At 38.7% G+C, this 18,571-nt stretch overlaps 1 protein-coding gene across 3 annotated transcripts; it reads left to right on the forward strand.

The window, feature by feature from the left end:
- The first annotated feature begins 5,538 nt into the window (after window positions 1-5,538).
- LOC126626597 (regulator of nonsense transcripts 1 homolog) lies at window positions 5,539-18,322 on the forward strand. 3 transcript variants are annotated; one of them, XM_050295967.1, is made up of 29 exons: window positions 5,539-6,227; window positions 8,100-8,351; window positions 8,447-8,617; window positions 8,769-8,819; window positions 8,934-9,026; window positions 9,151-9,246; window positions 9,338-9,388; window positions 9,475-9,593; window positions 9,933-10,041; window positions 10,260-10,382; window positions 10,460-10,531; window positions 11,160-11,231; window positions 11,329-11,395; window positions 11,470-11,612; window positions 11,697-11,768; window positions 11,869-11,997; window positions 12,635-12,790; window positions 13,090-13,203; window positions 13,290-13,388; window positions 13,470-13,547; window positions 14,009-14,143; window positions 14,646-14,720; window positions 14,876-14,993; window positions 15,429-15,802; window positions 15,902-15,964; window positions 16,052-16,123; window positions 16,929-17,060; window positions 17,133-17,252; window positions 17,492-18,322. In XM_050295967.1, the coding sequence occupies exons 1-29, from the start codon at window positions 5,697-5,699 to the stop codon at window positions 17,660-17,662; spliced, it is 3,858 nt and encodes a 1,285-aa protein (XP_050151924.1). In that variant the 5' UTR covers window positions 5,539-5,696; the 3' UTR covers window positions 17,663-18,322. The 3 variants fall into 3 exon arrangements, with proteins under 3 accessions (XP_050151924.1, XP_050151926.1, XP_050151925.1); XM_050295969.1 differs by having other exon boundaries at window positions 14,876-14,987; XM_050295968.1 differs by having other exon boundaries at window positions 9,151-9,243.
- Window positions 18,323-18,571: the final 249 nt, after the last annotated feature.

The raw sequence follows: 18,571 nt of genomic DNA on the forward strand, positions 1-18,571 counted from the left end.
CTATTTGATGATATTAGGGGCAAAAAATGAAAACATAGGCAGTAAGGAGGGCCGGATGATGTAATTGCACCTAAAATTAGGGCTGGAAAAATATCCCAAAAATCTTGATCCTGACCGAACCCGAACTGAAATTATCCCAAAATTTTCAGTTCGGTTATTGTCTCGAACCACCCAGTTTGGTTTGGTATTCGGTATAGCATTTGTGAATTTTGGTTTTTCCCAAACCGAACTGCTTTTAGATTATTACCTCAAAAATGAGGCCGTAAGGATTCGAACCCCTTATCTCCTCTTGGGAATCATGGAACTTCACCATTGAGCCAACTCTCGATCGTTGAAATTATAATACAGAAAATATATTTATATGCTTAATAACCATTAGTTACTTATATTTAACTACTGAGCCAACTCTATCTCTTATCTCTCAAATGAATCTATGCGCCTCTCTCTCTCACACTCAGACTCTCTCTAACCTCTCGGATCTCTCTACACTATATCATCTCCTCCTCTGCTATGTCAACATCCTCGGACTTAACACTCTCTCTAATCCCTCGAATATTCTCTGCACTTTCTGCTCTCCTCCTCCTCCCTTTGTCACAAACTCAACACGTCGGCCGTCGAGTCATTGACCACTACACCATATTCCAAATCCAAACTTCCATGGTTCCACCTCCAACGACCTCCAAATTGAAGCTTCTCTAATTTGAAGGTGCCAAACTTCATGAAATTATTGTACCTTGATTTGGATTTGGATTCTGAAATTGAGGATTAGGGTTTTGAACTTTAATTTGGGGATTTAGAATTAAAATTAGGATTTTTGTTTTGAAAATCCCCTAATTTCAGTTACTGCATGCTTGATTGCTTTGTATTTTTCTGCTTTTGAATTTTGATTGACGACTTCTTTGATCATTGACTGTCTGGTTTTTTATGGGTTGTTTGCAAATTTAGGATTAGGGGACTGGAAATTTGTTATTTGGGGACTGCATTCATTCAATCTTCCTAAATTAGGTTGATATCTTTTGACTACATCCATTCTCGATCTCAAACCGAAAAACCGAAACAATTTCGGGATTCCCGAAATTTGGGAATACCAAAATTCGGGTACGGTTTCGGGTTTTAGAATCGTATCTTGAAAAGAGTTGGTTTGGGATTCGGGCTTTGGGTTTCGGTTCAGGATCTCGACTCGAACCACCCCTACCTAAAAATAGTGTTTCTAATAATAATATGGGCAAACAATGAAAAAATATGCATATAATAGTACCATAGGCCGGATGATGAAATTGCACCTAAAATTAGATTTACTAATAATAAACAGGGGCAAGAGGGTACATATTTCCCTTAATGAGTTTAAATCTTCTGCACCCAAAAGGTCATGTGGCCTTTCTAAAAATATGAGACGTGTTCACTCACCTACTAACCCTCTGTTATCTTATAAGATTTTGAGCAAGTGGACACATATCACATTTTTAGAAAGGCCACAACGAGGCCACATGACTTTTTAGGTGCACGAAGATTTGACCTCCCCCCTAATACTCTCAGTGCCACGTAAGCATGTTTATCGTTGAAAAATGATTTTTTTTTTTTTTTGGTCAAAGGTTACTTTCTTAACACAACACAACTAATTACACAAATTGAGACCCATAAGCCAAAGAATGGATCTCAATAGTAACCCAAATGCCCAAAACAAAAAAACATAAAAGCTAAACATAACTGCTTCCTTCTAAAGACATCGTCGAAAGCATTGGAACTGCACTCCACGATCACACCAACTTTCACCAGGAACCCACACGTCAGAGATGGAAAGAAGATGAATTTCGCCTTCCAACATATAACATCTCACTGATCGCAGCCTCTACGCACCTTCTCAGTTGAAGATTGCCTCACTTCGCTGTTAAAATTGATTGCAGATTGGAATGGAGATGAAGTCGGTGGAAGCCAAAATAAGAACATGTATATGGATGGATGGAGATCTGAGGGCAGCATGATATACCTGTGAAAATCGGGGTGTAAAAGGAAAACAAAATAGGAAGGAAAGCAGGGAAAAACACCAGAAAAAAAGAAGAAGAAAGAGAAAGCAAAGAAGAAGAAGGAAGGCTTGCCACCGACCCTAATCAAAATTAGGGTCGACGACAAGAGGAAAAATCATTAGTATTGCTATTGCTATTGCTCTCACTCACGGAGAGAAAAAGCTCTAACTCTCTATTGACCCTAAAAACTACCAAGCCTACATGGTACGCATGTCGAGTAATTAATAAGCTAACTAAGTCCTTCGATTGTGTGCGGGGCGTGCCAACTTAACGACAGAGCTCGACCGGTGAGTAAAATTTGTTGATGTTGCGTTAGGCGCGCTGCTGACTTTTGAACCTCACAACTGCGGCCGAGGAATGAACATATCTCGGCCTTCAGGTTCTAGAGCATGAAGACAAGGCTACTAGTTCTACGAAGTTCACAAATCGTCGGTGTCGGATTCGGTCGCGGTGATTATATTAGTAAGAGTATAAGCACGCCGAATCGACACCAAACTATATGGACACAAGTATTCAAAGCAGATGTATGTCTTAATCGTAAATGTGGTTCGACCGTCAAAATGCCGAACTTTAAATCCAACTTGTGAATACCCAATCATAAAATAACTCGGCGTTCAATGCACCGAGTCTAGTGATTCGTAACACCTCACTTCGCCGAGAAGGCTCGTGAGATAACCTCTTCCAATAAGGATTCGAAAACCCTTCTTGACCGAGACTTGGATAGATAATCAGTTGGCCTCGACGCAGTGCTGTTTATCCAAACTGAAGGTGCTTCGCGGTCGGCTGATTCTACGGCGACAGTGCTGTTTATCCAAAATGAAGATGTTCGCCGGTTGCCTTCACATTGCTGTTTATCCAAACTAAAGATGTGTTGGCGAAAAAGAAAATAAAAATTTCAAGGTTGTTGAGAGGTTTCACGTAGAGTGAGAGTTTGTGCAGGGTAGTTTGTGTGTTGAGTGGGAGAGCCTTTAATGTGTGTTCAACCTCTTTATTTATAGGAACGAACCTTCTTCTGGCCAAGTTAAAACCTTACTTGGATTAAGACTCCTCATCCTAATCTAACTAAAACTCGGTCAATCCTAATTCAATTAGGACTTTGAACACATCTTCACAACGAACCAGATTCTTTCTGTGTTCCTTAGTGCCTTCAGCTTTAACACTCCTGGGGGTTTAAGGATTCATCCTTCATCTTTATCCAAATCAGTCCTTCTCATAAAGGGACTCGATCGAAAACCAACTAGACAACTCCCAGTAGCCAGCCCGCCCATGATCCACCTTACGACCACTGGATCAATAGTCTTGGCCCATTTGTTACATTCGGCCCAAAACATCGTTTTGGACCCAAACACTCTCATAGAGAAGATTTTTTTTTTTAAGAGAAAAGTCTGGAAGCTATCGTTGAAACAAAATAGGTGCGGATAATCAAACAATTAGGGGTATTTACATCCAACCCAAACATGTTTTTTGCATTTAATACTACGTATTCTCCAAATTCATTTAAATCTGAGTTAATTTTCAAAGTTGTGTCGGTTTAGTTTTCAAATACTAATTATGTGGTATCACCAATGTTTACTTTATTTTATTTATTAATTAAGTGAACGTATGTTCTTCCTCTTTAGTCTGCCAATTAGTAGGTCCGGTTTTAAGATTTTTGAGGCCCGAAGCGATCCTAAAAACTTTACCCTATTTTCATATAAGAAAAATTATTTGTTTTCACACGTAAGACTTTGATAAAATTATACTTAGAAAAACACTACAAACTCAATAATTAAAAAAGATGGAAAAACTAATTTATTTTGTATCCCTACCATGTCATGATAACAAGAATTTTTGGCATGTAATCCTCTCATGTGCTTAGAGACATAGAACTCGTTTGGTACGCATGATTGAATTAGAATAGATAACCCACTAAATTAAATGTATGTTAAAAGAGAAATTGTAAAAGAATGATCACCTAGATGAATTACTCATGAAAAAAACTTACCAATTCAATCTAGTTTAAAATGGTGGAATTTGAGGTCTCGTTTGGCAGCTCGGACTGTACTGACTATTTCTGTCGGATAGGATAAATAGTCACCGGATAGTACTGACTAAATTAGTTGGACGTTTGGTGCAGTATCGGACTAATGACCGTATTATTTATACGGTGTTTGGTTTTATACCGGATATGATAAAAAAAGAAAAATAATGATAGAATAATCAACAAAGGGCAGTGCCTTTAATTTGTCGTTCATGTTTGGCATAAAACCCTTTTTGGTTGATCTTCTGCAGACAACATGGATCCGTTAAGGGTGTGTTTTACGACAAATCAAGGCACTGTGAAGGTGCGGCTTCAAACGGAGACGAAGGTCCAGCCACGTCGGCGAGGATTGACAGAGCTTTTGGCTCTTGAAGTTTTCCGGGAATCGATGAGATCTACTCCAGATTCCGGCGAATAGGTGGTTGCAGGTTGTTGGGTTTCAAATCCTGTTAACCAAATCTATTAATTGGATTTCCAACCCTCAGTAATTTCATAGAATTTTATAGAAATTATGGAGTTCTAAAACTTAATTTGAAGGGATCTATAACTTCCCCAATAATTTAGGGCGGAGCAGAGCAAAGTAGCAGAAGAACGACGGCGGCTGAACGATGAGAGAGAGAGAGAAAGGAACTGAGCAGAGCAAAGTAGAAGCAGAACGACGACGGCTGGACGACGACGGCTGGACGACGTCTGAACGACGGCTGAACGATGAACGACGAACGACGGCGGCTGAACGATACGAGAGAGAGAGAAAGGAACGCGACGAGTAAGGGACAGAGAGGAAGAGAGGGAGAGAGCGATTGTTGTTTCCCACCCGACTAATAATCCTTACGTTTTAGGGAAGATAAATTAACAAGTGTGTACCGTATAAATCATGTGGGGCCAGTATAATTAATCCGGTTGCTATTTAGTACGGAACAACGCCAAACACTCGGGTCCGTATTATTTATCCTATCCGATGCTTTATACGGGCTGCCAAACAGGGCCTGAAGGTACAAATTTCCTTCTTCTCTTCTAATCCCCTATAAATGAAAAGGCATTTGTTTCCAGCTTCAATAGGCCCAAAATTTGAGTATTATCCATTGCAATCCAATTACGTATATTAAACAAGACCATGGTAACCAATGCTTTTGAAAGTTGACGTGCGATACCTCTGACATGATATACAAACATTTAATTTTTCAAAGAGAATAACTTACATGACACTTTATTTCATGACATCACGCTTCAACAAAATAGTCACATATACCAAACCTTTTCATGTTGTTGAAACACATAGACAAAAGCTTACACTTGTCTTTGTTTCATCAACATGTATACGTGCCACGTCGTACCTCCAAGAGACGCACCCGGTCACGTGCGCATTGAAAAGTAGTCCTAGTACCCACTGCCCAATCACAGCGGCGCGTCCCAAATATTGCAAAAAAAGTGGGTCCCATTTGGGCACTTGTCCAAAAACGAAACTTACAAAAACCCCCTCACGCGGACTCTCTCTCTCTCTCTCTCTCCACGACGTCTTCACCCATCACACCTCCCACACACTCTTCTTAAACGTCTTTCTTCTCTCTACGCATTATTTTCCTTCACCAAACACTAACCCTAACCCTAACTCCCCTTCCACCCCCAAAAGATTTCAATTCCGCACCCCGACCATGGATTCCGAGCCCAACAACCTCTTTGACACGGCGTCGCAGCCCGACACCTCCAACGACGCCTACACCTTCCTCGAATTCAACACCCAGGGCGAGGACTTTGACTACCCGGAGTTCCGCGACCCGATTCGCTCTCCTGTCGCCTGGCCCACTCCTTCAGATTCCTTATCGGAACCTGCAGACCGTGACCGTGGCGGTGGTGGGGTCGGGTCGGACCACCAGTCCGATGCGTCGCCGGTTTCTGCTGCCCCGGGCAGCGCCACAAAGGCTAGGGCAGGTGGGTCGGGCAGTAACGCCGGCAATAATCAGGTGGTTGACGGCCTAACGGCTGGGATGAGTGTGCTTAACTTTGAGGATACTGGGGATGACGACAATTACGAGTTTGGAAAAGGGGATTTCACAGAACATGCGTGCCGGTACTGCGGCGTGTCGAACCCGGCTTGCGTTGTGAGGTGTAATGTGCCTTCGTGTCGAAAATGGTTCTGTAATTCAAGGGGGAACACGTCCGGCTCTCATATTGTGAATCACCTGGTAAGTCACCCAGTTCGGAGTGTTATTGTTTCTGCTTTTTTAATTATAATTTTGGGTTTTGTGATTATAATTTTTTGGGATGAGTCCAATGGGAATTTGGGTAAGAACTGGAAATTACTAGTCACAAAATGGATGTCATTGGAGGAAATTTAGTAGTTAGAGAATGCAGGGAAATAAGCGTGTTTTGTTTTAAGAGACAAACTTGCTGATACGCTATCACGTGTTGGCATTGGTTATACGAAGATTGAACTAAGTTTTAGGTACATTTAGAGCTGCATTATTATGCCCTCATGATGGTTTGGGTTATCATCCCGGTTTCAAGATGTTTTTAGTTCTAAATTTTGGGAGATTTTGGTTCAAACATGGTATTGGATTGCAGAGATAGGAGGCAATCTGGGTAAAGAGAAATTAGATTCTGATGATTTTTCTTTGTCGATTAATCATGGCACCTTATACTCAGATGGACTTTTTTTTGTTGAGTTGTAATTTGGTTGCATGAATGGGTTGACTACTTTTTGGTCTATTGGTGATTCATTTGGTTCGTGTTGATGTTACAGCTAGGTTTGGCCTCATATTTTAGAAACCCTATATATATATGGGTTGATTTAAATAATTTTTCATTATAACATAAGCAGTAACATGCTCTGATATATCTATGCAAATTTATAGATATACGTATTTGTTGACACAAAAGTTGAGAAGTCTTCTACTTCCCACACCACTTAATATTAAACTTCCATTAATGGTAGGGCATTTGACCAGCAATTCTGGATCAATATTCCTCTGATTTGTCTGCAGGGACATAATTGGACCTTACATACGAATGGAGTTAATGTTACATCTGTTTAATATGATTTAAGTAACCAGCATTATGCTTCAGATTTTGGTGTTTACAGGACTGCATGATTTAATTTAATGCTGTACATCTTTTATGCCAATCATGTGGCTGATCTTGAGTTGATTGTACTCTCGTTATTACATTGTATGATCTATGATAGAGCATTAGAGAATCCTTTATATCCTCTTTCGGTTTATGTTAGCTCTAGTGGGATCATGGATGGATTCCAAATAATTCTTTTAAGTTAAATTACAAGCTAAAGTAAGGAGTCATAATTTCTATGATGGAGTTTGATTGATTTGAACATTTTAATATCTAGGTGATGCCAGTAAATGTTTTCTATAATTGTTGAGGCCTTGTTTGGGATTGCTTCTGTAGGAACTAGAAGTGCTTACACTAGAAACTCGTTGAAATTTCTATTAAATATTCAAATGCCTCCTCTAAAAGCTGTTGAAAATGCTTCCTGGAGAAGCGTCTGGCAGGTGCTTCTTCAGAAAGCACTTCTATGACCCAGAAGCAATTCTAACAGTTTTTTTCCCAAACGGAATCAGCAAGCACTTTTGGCTGTCAGCAAGGCTTTTAGCCCTTCCAGAAGCAATCCCGAGAGGCTCTAAATTACATGGACTTCAATTTCTTTTCTCTAGTGTAACAGGAACTTACCATAAGCTGCCCCGTTTGATTTCACATCACATTGACCAGACATAAATTTTTTATAGAAATTAAACTGCATCTTCCATTCACGTCTTCGTTTTTCATCTTGAAAAATTAATCTTTGTTGATGCTTTGAACAGCCTTTTCATGGACAAATTTTTAAGGATATGCAACCACAAATAATCTGTGAAATTTAATGAAAGTACCAGCTCTTGGAGCCTGATATCATACATAACTTTTTTTTCTTAATAGTATGCTGATTCTTGGGTGGTTGCATATGGTGGGTTCCTAAATGCGAGTTTGAAAGCTGATGTTATTAATATGGGATAGACATTATATTCTGATAACTTTTCCTAATTGGTTTGTTATGTTGGGTTTTGTAGGTCCGAGCAAAACACAAGGAAGTCTGTCTTCATAAAGATAGCCCATTGGGAGAAACAATCCTTGAATGCTACAACTGTGGATGTCGTAATGTATTCCTTCTTGGATTTATTTCAGCCAAGACAGAGAGTGTTGTTGTTCTTCTTTGTAGGGAACCCTGCTTAAGTGTTAATGCATTGAAGGATATGAACTGGGATCTGAGCCAGTGGTGTCCCCTGATAGATGATAGGTGTTTCTTGCAGTGGCTTGTTAAGGTTTGGTATTTTGCTATCATCAGGTTCATAGTTATTTTCATTTGAGGCAATTTATGGATTTCTGTTTAGTAGTTTTAAGATGCTGTGCTTTGCAGGTCCCGTCTGAACAGGAGCAGCTAAGGGCACGCCAAATCAGTGCTCAACAAATTAATAAAGTAGAAGAACTTTGGAAGTCCAATCCTGATGCTTCCCTTGAAGATCTTGAGAAACCTGGTGTGGATGATGAACCCCAACCTGTGGCCTTGAAGTATGAAGATGCTTACCAGGTGAATCTGTTTGGAATTCATTGTATATACTTTAAAATGTGACAAGGCTTAGATCGTGTCCATTTTATAACACGAGAAGCCTTTGTAGAATTTGCATCTTCTAAATGGATGTTTTGCTGATAAGCTGATGATTTTCTTGTTTCTGATGCAGTATCAAAATGTGTTTGCACCACTTATTAAACTTGAAGCTGACTATGATAAAGTATGCAGACTAACCTCTGTTTTCCTTTTTCTTCTCAATTCAAAGATTTCTTATGATCCCTGTGGTAGAGAACAAGCTAGTTGTTAAGTTCTTATGATCTTATTTATGTTGTAGATGATGAAAGAATCTCAAAGCAAAGACAATGTCACAATTCGGTGGGATATTGGTCTTAACAAGAAGCGTATTGCTTATTTTGTGTTTCCAAAGGTGATTGTCTGCTAAAATTTGAGAGGTTTTTTTTGGGTGAATACTTTTTGTACTATATGCATGTTTTTCATTCTGCTCATATTTATGTGTTATTAACATTCAGTTTTTTCTTGGGTTGTTGCAGGAAGACAATGAGTTACGTCTTGTACCTGGTGATGAGTTGCGGCTTCGTTATTCTGGAGATGCAGCTCATCCAGCATGGCAGTCAGTGGGACATGTTGTATGCCTCTTTCCTCTCTGAAGCATTAAGAGTATATGTTGTGTATGTGTTGTAGTTTTGTGGAACTTATGGTACTTATCTGCTGTTTCAGATCAAGTTAACTGCACAAGAGGAGGTTGCACTTGAACTTCGTGCCAGTCAGGTAGTTTTAGTATTAGTGCTGCTTATATATTGTTATTTAATTCAGTAAACTTGGTTGTTACTAATGTGTATTCATGTTGTTTGCAGGGAGTTCCAGTTGATGTGAACCATGGCTTCAGTGTTGACTTTGTCTGGAAGAGTACAAGTTTTGATCGGATGCAGGGGGCCATGAAAGCTTTTGCAGTGGACGAGACAAGTGTTAGTGGGTAGGTTTGCAGTGTTTTTTTTCTTCCTTCTGTTTTTTTGACTTTTAAGTTTTAGAAATAAGTCTTGTTTCAAAAAAATTAAAAAATTGATAACTTGCTTATCATTATGCTACTTAGTGTTGATTCTACTTCTATGTTCATAATTCTTGTATTACTAAATATTGTATGGAAATGACAAGCATAAATTGGTTTTTAGGGCAGATATTGCATTGGCTATTTCAGGTTGTATTTTATTCAATGAAAGTATGTTAAAAAGAAAAATAAATAAATCATGTCAAGCTGCAGTGGTGTTTTATGTTTTGCATTTAACTTAATTGTTCTTTTATACTATTTGTGCAGATATATTTACCATCATTTGTTAGGCCATGAAGTAGAGGTTCAAATGGTCCGTAATACATTGCCCCGTCGTTTTGGTGCACCTGGTCTTCCGGAGCTCAATGCATCTCAAGTATGATATCTTGATTATACACTTTTTTGTTATCCTCTAGTTCATGACACATTACTTTCTTTTATGGGTTATCCTCTCTTTCTATATACTAGTTTTTCACTTCAAATGCATTTCTTTCCCAAGTATTTCATAATAGCATTTTCTGGGACCTTTTGAGGATTCTTTGTTGTAGTTGGCGTTGGTCTAATCTGAGTGTCTTACCACTTTTTTTTTGATAGGTTTTTGCTGTAAAGAGTGTCCTTCAGAAGCCTATAAGTTTGATCCAGGGTCCACCTGGCACAGGAAAAACTGTGACTTCTGCAGCAATTGTGTATCACATGGCTAAACAAGGCCAGGGACAGGTAAAATAACTCACATTTGTTATTTCCTCTCTCTCTCTTTCTCACTCTCTTTTAATCACAATTTCTCTCTTTACCAGGTTTTGGTCTGTGCTCCTAGTAATGTTGCTGTAGACCAACTAGCTGAGAAGATAAGTGCAACTGGGTTGAAGGTAGAGGACCAGTGCTTGGCCGTCGCCTGCAATTATACTAACTCTATAGAATGTCCCCTTTGTTTTTGCGGCTCTTCTTGAATGAATATTTAAATATCTTTTTAGTTGTGTATGCATTGTTGTGCAGACACATAATTGGATTCTGTTTCTCTGATAGTTTTAGATTGGAGAGCTTCTTATTTGCCTGGGTTAAATGATGGTTTTGTTGCTCGGCTGTTCAGTAGTTTCCTTTTTTTCTGAATTTTAGATTGCTCCTCTATGATAGATCTGTTGTCCACTGTTCATGTGTTGTTGCTTTTTGTACTAAGTAGAAATCTCTATCTATCAAAGAAAAGTAATTACAAACTGCAAGAAATCAGAATATGAGTACCTAAACGTATTTATGTCCATCTTAGTATGACTGTCTCTCAAGTACCACTTGTTCTGCTTTGTAAAACATAGCAGTGTGTAATCTGATTTTTATTTGTTTAAAACAAGTTGGTTTACAGCAGTTGGGTGCTGTTTATGAGCTTCGGAACTCATTTTGCATGAAACATTGCAACAGATGTTTTTTTTATTATATGTGTCTTTGGTAATGATAGGTTTCTTATGAATTTGTCTGATTTTTATCTTCCTTTTGGTATTTAAGGTTGTTAGACTTTGTGCAAAATCAAGGGAAGCTGTTAGTTCTCCTGTTGAGCATTTAACCCTTCATTACCAGGTTTGTGTTGACTTGTTGACTTAATTAATAATTTTATTGTCTGGCTTTACTTTGTTCACTTATTTAACTGGATGCTTACTGACTCTGTTAATCTCAGGTTCGTCATCTTGACACGTCAGAAAAGAGTGAACTGTACAAGCTACAACAATTGAAGGATGAGCAAGGTCACTTTGCTTTTCTAAAAACTTCTATGTATATTGTCCTGACTTGATGCTAATTAGTTCCTGAAATTTTACAGGAGAATTGTCTAGTAGCGATGAGAAAAAATATAAGGCACTGAAGCGGGCAACCGAGAGGGAGATTTCTCAAAGTGCTGATGTCATTTGTTGCACATGTGTTGGTGCTGGAGATCCACGATTGGCCAATTTTAGGTTCCGTCAGGTTGAAATACGTCTTACATTAACAGTTAGTTACTATCTATCACAACTTAAAAATAGCTTACACAAATCTATCCTCTGCTTTTAGGTACTTATTGATGAGTCTACTCAGTCTACGGAGCCTGAATGCCTGATTCCTTTGGTTCTTGGGGCAAAGCAGGTACTCTGAGGTCAAATATATAGATGTTGCTAAATTTTGAGTCTGAGGTTGATTTTTAACAAATCGTTGCCTGGAGTCTAATGAGAAATTTCCATATTAGGTTGTTCTTGTTGGAGATCACTGCCAGCTTGGTCCAGTCATTATGTGCAAGAAAGCAGCTCGTGCTGGGCTTGCCCAGTCTCTCTTTGAACGCCTCGTTTTACTTGGTGTGAAACCAATTAGATTGCAGGTAATTGGTCCAGAGTTTACAGTGTCTGTGCATGGCTAGCTGTGCATAGTATCACTACTAGTGTACATGTACTTGCCTTTTTTTTAAATATATTTGTTTATTTACTTTTTTATGTTGGATAGTCAGTGATGATATCTGAGTTTTGTATACCCATTCATCAATAGATATGATATTGGTCTTTTCTTCTTAATGTTACTGCATGAACATTCAATTCAATATTAAGATGCGTCTATAAAGTGTTGCCTTACTTTACTTTATTGTAAACTTATTGCAATTCTCAATGTATTTGACCTTAACTCATTCTTAGTTGCTTTGGAATTTAGGTCCCTGTATTTGTTTTTCTCCTTTTTATCATATATTTTCCCTAACTTCTTTGAGCAAATCAACTCCACTGTGATTTAACTTGTTTGGATTATTCTCAACGTTTAACTTGGTTGGATTCTTTCTTATTTTATTTAAATTATTTTCTGTCACCAATCTTGTATCTGATTCAAATGTTAAGTTGCATAGTGTAGCTGTCAGTGCACCCTTAAGAGGCTTATGACACTTTCTGTCTTGTATGTCGTTCAAAGTGAAATTGCTCTTGCGTGCATGGTTATGTTGCAAGACTTATATATTTTGAGTGATATAATTTTAGGTTCAATACCGAATGCATCCAGCCTTGTCAGAATTTCCATCTAATAGCTTCTATGAGGGCACGCTTCAAAATGGAGTGACCATCAATGAAAGGCAATCATCAGGCATTGATTTTCCTTGGCCGGTTCCCAATCGTCCCATGTTCTTTTATGTACAGGTAACAATAAGTGCCAGTCAAGTAGTTTGAGCCAACTAAAAATTTGGGGTGGTGCTATCCACACACCCATTTTTACCTTCCACATACATCTCTCAATTTTTGGCCGTCGGATCGAATGAATTGAAGAGAAGAGGACAGAAATTAACCGGGGGGGGGGGGGGGGTGTGGGAGGGAAAAAGAGGTATATGGATAGCATTGCAAAGAATTAGGCTTTGTCTACTGGATGGTTTTCTGTCTGACTTTTTTAAAATCATATTTTCTCTGAAGACTTGTTCTGGATTCATGCATCTGTGTTATAGATGGGCCAAGAGGAGATAAGTGCTAGTGGAACATCCTATCTGAACAGAACTGAGGCTGCTAATGTTGAAAAGATTGTCACAACATTCTTGAGGAGTGGTGTAGTCCCTAGTCAGGTGAACCTACAACGTTCGTTTTGAGTTTAGCATTTTATATATGGATTCCATGTTTCATTAATTTAATAAATATCAACACTTTATAGATTGGAGTGATCACACCATATGAGGGACAGAGAGCTTATATTGTGAACTATATGTCGCGAAATGGTGCTCTCAGACAGCAACTTTATAAGGAAATTGAGGTAATATATCTGACTCGTCACATGTAGAAGCCTTTGCTCTTGACCTATTTTGACTGTATTGCTTCATTATTGTTATTACAGGTTGCAAGCGTAGATTCATTTCAGGGAAGGGAAAAGGATTATATCATCCTTTCGTGTGTGAGGAGTAATGAGCATCAGGTGAGTTCATAAAACCACTTAAGGGGGAAGTACGTACTTTTTTCCTTTCGGTTGTCCCAAAGATGCGTCTTTCTTTTTCTTTTTTTCGAATTGTTTTGTTGCTATTTTCCTATTATTCACGTTATAAATCTTATATATGGGGTTTCAGTGCACTACTTTTTGGTTCATCTCACAGAAAATTACATACTTTCTTTTGTGCTTATTATTATTATTATTTTTTTTTGGGGGGTGGGGGGGTGGGGTTAAGGGGGATGTTGTTACTGATAATTGAGTAGTCATGATTAAACAGAATGGCATTGAAGGCTGTCTTCAGAGTTGTTTCATTGTCAATGAGTTCCAGATTTTGGTTCTAAGATAATTTAGAATGACTAGATAAAAAAAATTCAAAAGAGCTGTCTTCATTTGAAGAAGGAAGTATATTTATGATAGTTTGATTCCTGGCTAATACATTCCTTTTTCAGGGCATCGGATTCCTTAATGATCCTCGCAGGCTCAATGTTGCTCTAACACGTGCTCGATATGGTATTGTCATTCTTGGAAACCCTAAAGTTCTTAGTAAACAGCCACTGTGGAATAGCTTGTTGACACATTACAAGGTATTAACTGTTCTCTGCAATTCTGTTATTGGTGGTTTATGTTGACCTGTTCCTCTTGTTTTTTTATTCCAGTTAATAGAAAAAGAATTAAGGCTTCCTCAAGTATTCTTTTCTGATTTAACTTGACAATTTTTCTGTTTGATATGTATTTTTTCGTTCTCATCTTGTTTTTCTCAAGTCCTTTTAGGTCCTCTGGTTCATGGTGTTTGTAGTGTTTCATTTATAGATAAAGTTATGTGTACTATCAAAAAAGGAAATAAAAAAAAGCCCATTTCCAAAATATGGAAGTCATCTTGGGAATGATTGGTGGCAGCTGGCAGCATATTTGTTAATGCTAATTGATGATGTACTGCAAATTTTGTTTATGTCCTCCTCCTGTTTATTCTATTTATCTTCTCTCTTTGATTGTCATGTGCTGGTTAAAAATGATTGTGCTGTCTGGGTTGATAACTTGATATTCAGACTATAGTGTTGCTATTACTGACATTTTATACATCATTAGGAACACGAGTGCTTGGTTGAGGGGCCTCTAAATAACCTGAAGCAGAGTATGGTGCAATTTCCAAAGCCTAAAAAGGTTTGTCACTAGCGGAGAAGGCAAAAATTAATTTTTCATTCTTTTCTTTAAATGTACACATTTTTAATTTGTGGTGGGAGTTGGATCTTAATTATGAAATCACCAATTTATGATGGATGTAAAATTATGTTGTGTTTGCTCTACTGTTGACACAGATCTACAATGATCGGCGCCTATTCTTTGGAGGTGGTCCTGGAGTTATCCCCAATGACAGTTTTGGGTCTGTAGCCTCAGCTGGCCAAAATGTGGACAGAAGAAGTAATCGTGGTAGGGGTATGTTAGTGCTAGTATCTTTCCCTTTTTACCTTCTCTCTCCAGGAATTGTAGGATGAAGTGCATTGTTTGTTTTCTCCACACTTTCCATTATACTCTGATGGTGTTCTTTTCTTGTTATCTTTGTTTTGATACTTCTTTTTCGTTTCCTATTAGTAGGGATAAAAAAGGGAAGAAATCTAAATGAAAAATTGAAGCCAACGCTTTTAACGTAATGGTTATTGATATGTTAGTGTTTAGTGTATAAATGGTTTCACATGTGTTGAAATGTTAAATTTTTTTCCTCTTTAGAAGTTAAAAATAACTAATCCGACATGGACAAGGAAAATAGAATAAAATAATTAACCCTTAAATTCCAAGTTTTAAATCCAATAATAAGTAGAAAATCTTAATTGTAAACATCTCCTATGTCTAAATTGTTTATGTCAAATGCAGGTTCTTACCTACCTCCTGGCCCACCCAATGGTACCCATAAGCCTGGTGTACATCCGGCTGGATATCCAATGCCTCGGGCACCTCTTTCACCATTCCACGGAGGACCCCTTTCTCAACCGTATGCTATTCCAACTCGTGGAGCTGTGCATGGACCAGTTGGAGCTGTTCCTCATGTCCCTCAACCTGGAAGTCGTGGTTTTGGGGCAGGACGTGGAAATGCTGGTGCTCCAATTGGCAGTCATCTTCCGCACCAGCAGGGCACACAACAGAATGTTGGGAATATGGGGTCTACCTTCAACTTTCCCACTCTTGAAAATCCAAATAGCCAACCATCTGTTGGTGGCCCCTTATCTCAACCTGGATTTGTCAATAATGTTTGTACTGGCCCCTTTTATTTTTATCATATACCAATTCTTCTAGTTCTTGTTCCTTCATCCACCTGATGCATGTGCTCGTCTTGTTGTATGCAACAGATGCCAGTTCAAGGGCCAAGCCAAACATTTCGTGATGGATTTTCCATGGCGGGCATGTCTCAGGTTTTTCTCGTACTAAACGTGATATTTTTAGTAACTTGTGATGTTGATATTCATCTTTTAATTTCATCTTCAATTTCATGTTGCCAGGAATTTTTGGGTGACGACTTTAAAAGTCAGGGATCACATGTTCCTTATAATGTTGCTGACTTCTCCACTCAGGTATGAAGTTGCAGTGCTTTTTTCTTTTGTTGTTTTTTCGGTGTATGCTGGGCCGTGGGCCATACATTATTTGTTTGCTTCAGCAGTGTACTTCTGGATTTAGTTTTTGGGTTAACTATATTTTTGTTCACTGTGTTTTGACTCAAAATCACTTTTGGTCCTGTGGTTTTAATTGTATCAGTAGTCACTGTGTATTTTTTGTTGGCAAATTTATCACTATCAAAAGTTGAATAAACCCGAAAAGAGTCTTTCTATCAAATAAACCCGAAAAGTGAAGGTAGTTTTAGAAAGCCGATAATGCGGTCTTTCAATCCCTTGGCAACATTTTCTTGAAAACAGACAGATTGTTTCCCCAAATTGAAAATCTGGATTCTAACTTGTTAATCACCTCACTTTCAAAATTGTTTTTAAATTGCTAGCAAAACCAAACACACTGACTGAAAATGAAATCGAGGCAAAATAGTGTGACCAAATATGCATTTTTTGGCCTTTATGTGTTGGGCTATGCCTTAAGTTGTTTGTTGAAGGACGTTAGCCAATGTTTTTCATTTAAATACCTTTTTTGTTTTCATCTTCGATGAATTATTTTCCCTTGGAAGAAGTGATTCTACACCATGCTAATCAAAAATTGAAAAGAAAAGGTTATTCATAGAAAGAGGATTTCCCTTTTTGTGTCCACACTATTTTCTTTCCAAATGTACCCATCGTCAATGTTATGTAATTTAAGAACCTCTGTTACTTGCAATTACAGAATTAGTCATGTATTCGAAAATTAAAACTTACATTATGCTAGCTTGGTCAACAGGCTTCTCAAAGTGGATATGCTGTTGATTATGTTACTCAAGGAGCACAAGGTGGGTTTCCAGGGAACTTTCTGAACCAGAACTCTCAAGCTGGATATTCTCGATTTGGTACAGGGAATGACTTCATGTCTCAGGTTTGCTAGTTTCCCCTTCTTTTCGTTACATTTTTACCGTGCTTTGGGCAATTCTCAACAGCTTTCTTACAGGACTACATGCCTCATGGATCACAAGGCCTATTTACTCAGGTGGGCTTTAATGATCCATCACAGGATGAAGCATCACAGAGCCACTATGGAGTTGCAAATGCCAATCAACTCCAGTCCCAGGTTTCATTTCATACAAATGCTATTTAATAGATTACTACGGGAAAATAATAAAATGGGATGTAGAGACATTTGGCTCCGTAATTAGCAAGTCCTTTCACATTGTTCTTCAACAGCGTTTAGTGGGTTGGGCATATGACCAACATGTTTACTGCATTCTTCCTCTGTTCTTTTTCAAGTCATAGTTTGGCTTGGTGGTGGCTGTCCTCGTCGGTGCTAATACACGTTCAACATATTTTCAGGGCTTTATGAACTCGCTGTACTCTCAGCCTTTTGCCCATTACAACACACAGCCAATGAACTTACAGGCCCCACCACAACAGCAGCAGCAGCAGCAGCAGCAGCCGCAGCCTCAGCCTCAGCCTCAGCAGGGCCAGACCTCCCAAAATCAGAAAATCCACTACAATGGTTAAGAGACAGTAGGGAATAATGGCTGTGATGGGTTATAGTCTTTTGCATTCAGCAACTCGGTTTGTGCTCTCTTGTGTGCCCAAATACAACTGCCCTAAATTGCAGAAGATTTGTCGGTTGCGATCAGTGTGGTTATCTCCAGAACCTCTAGTTGATATGTTGTGGGTTTTGGGAATACTGTCAAATAGAGTGGGCAAATGAGCATATGGGGTCTCTGAGCAAACAAGAGCGACACATCCGGTGCTGAGAAAGAAAAGGATAACCCCGATATTACCTGCTTGAAGTTTTGTATTGTTCCGAAGAAAGGTAAGAAAAAGATGGTTAAGTGAAATGAGAGCATTACATGGCATGGTTTTTGGCGAAAGGGTTCCGGCACTGGAAGAGCGGGGCGCGCTGTATATGCGACTGACTGACAGGGAAATGACCCAATTTATTCATATACAGAAGCAGTTCTACAACAAATTTTGTACAGCATGCTCGGGGAAAGTCGCCTAACCCTTTCGGCTCCAGACATGTAATTATACTCTACATTTTAATATCGCATAGACGACGATGATGAAATCTTTAGCGAGTATTTATTCAGTGCTTGTGCTGCTCGGCGTAGAACCCTTACCCCGGTCTGGTGGTATATAAAAAGTTTGATGATTGGTTTGTTTGTGTAATCTGCTTTCGTTTAAATGCTGCGTAATTGACTCCAGGAATGTCCTCTCGGTTTCCTTCTCTTTTCCTTTGGCGACAAGTTTTAAAAAAAAAATGAAGCCACTTAGTATGACGGTTAAGTGGTATTTCTCCATTGGCAGGTGAAATGTTTAGGTTCGATTCTTGCTAAAGATGAATTTGAACCATGTTATTGCTAGGTTATTGTGAGGCTTAACTCATTAGTCCACGCTTTATGCGTTGACAATATTGTT

This window comes from Malus sylvestris, chromosome 6, assembly GCF_916048215.2.
Source record: "Malus sylvestris chromosome 6, drMalSylv7.2, whole genome shotgun sequence".
NCBI classification, from domain to species: domain Eukaryota; kingdom Viridiplantae; phylum Streptophyta; class Magnoliopsida; order Rosales; family Rosaceae; genus Malus; species Malus sylvestris.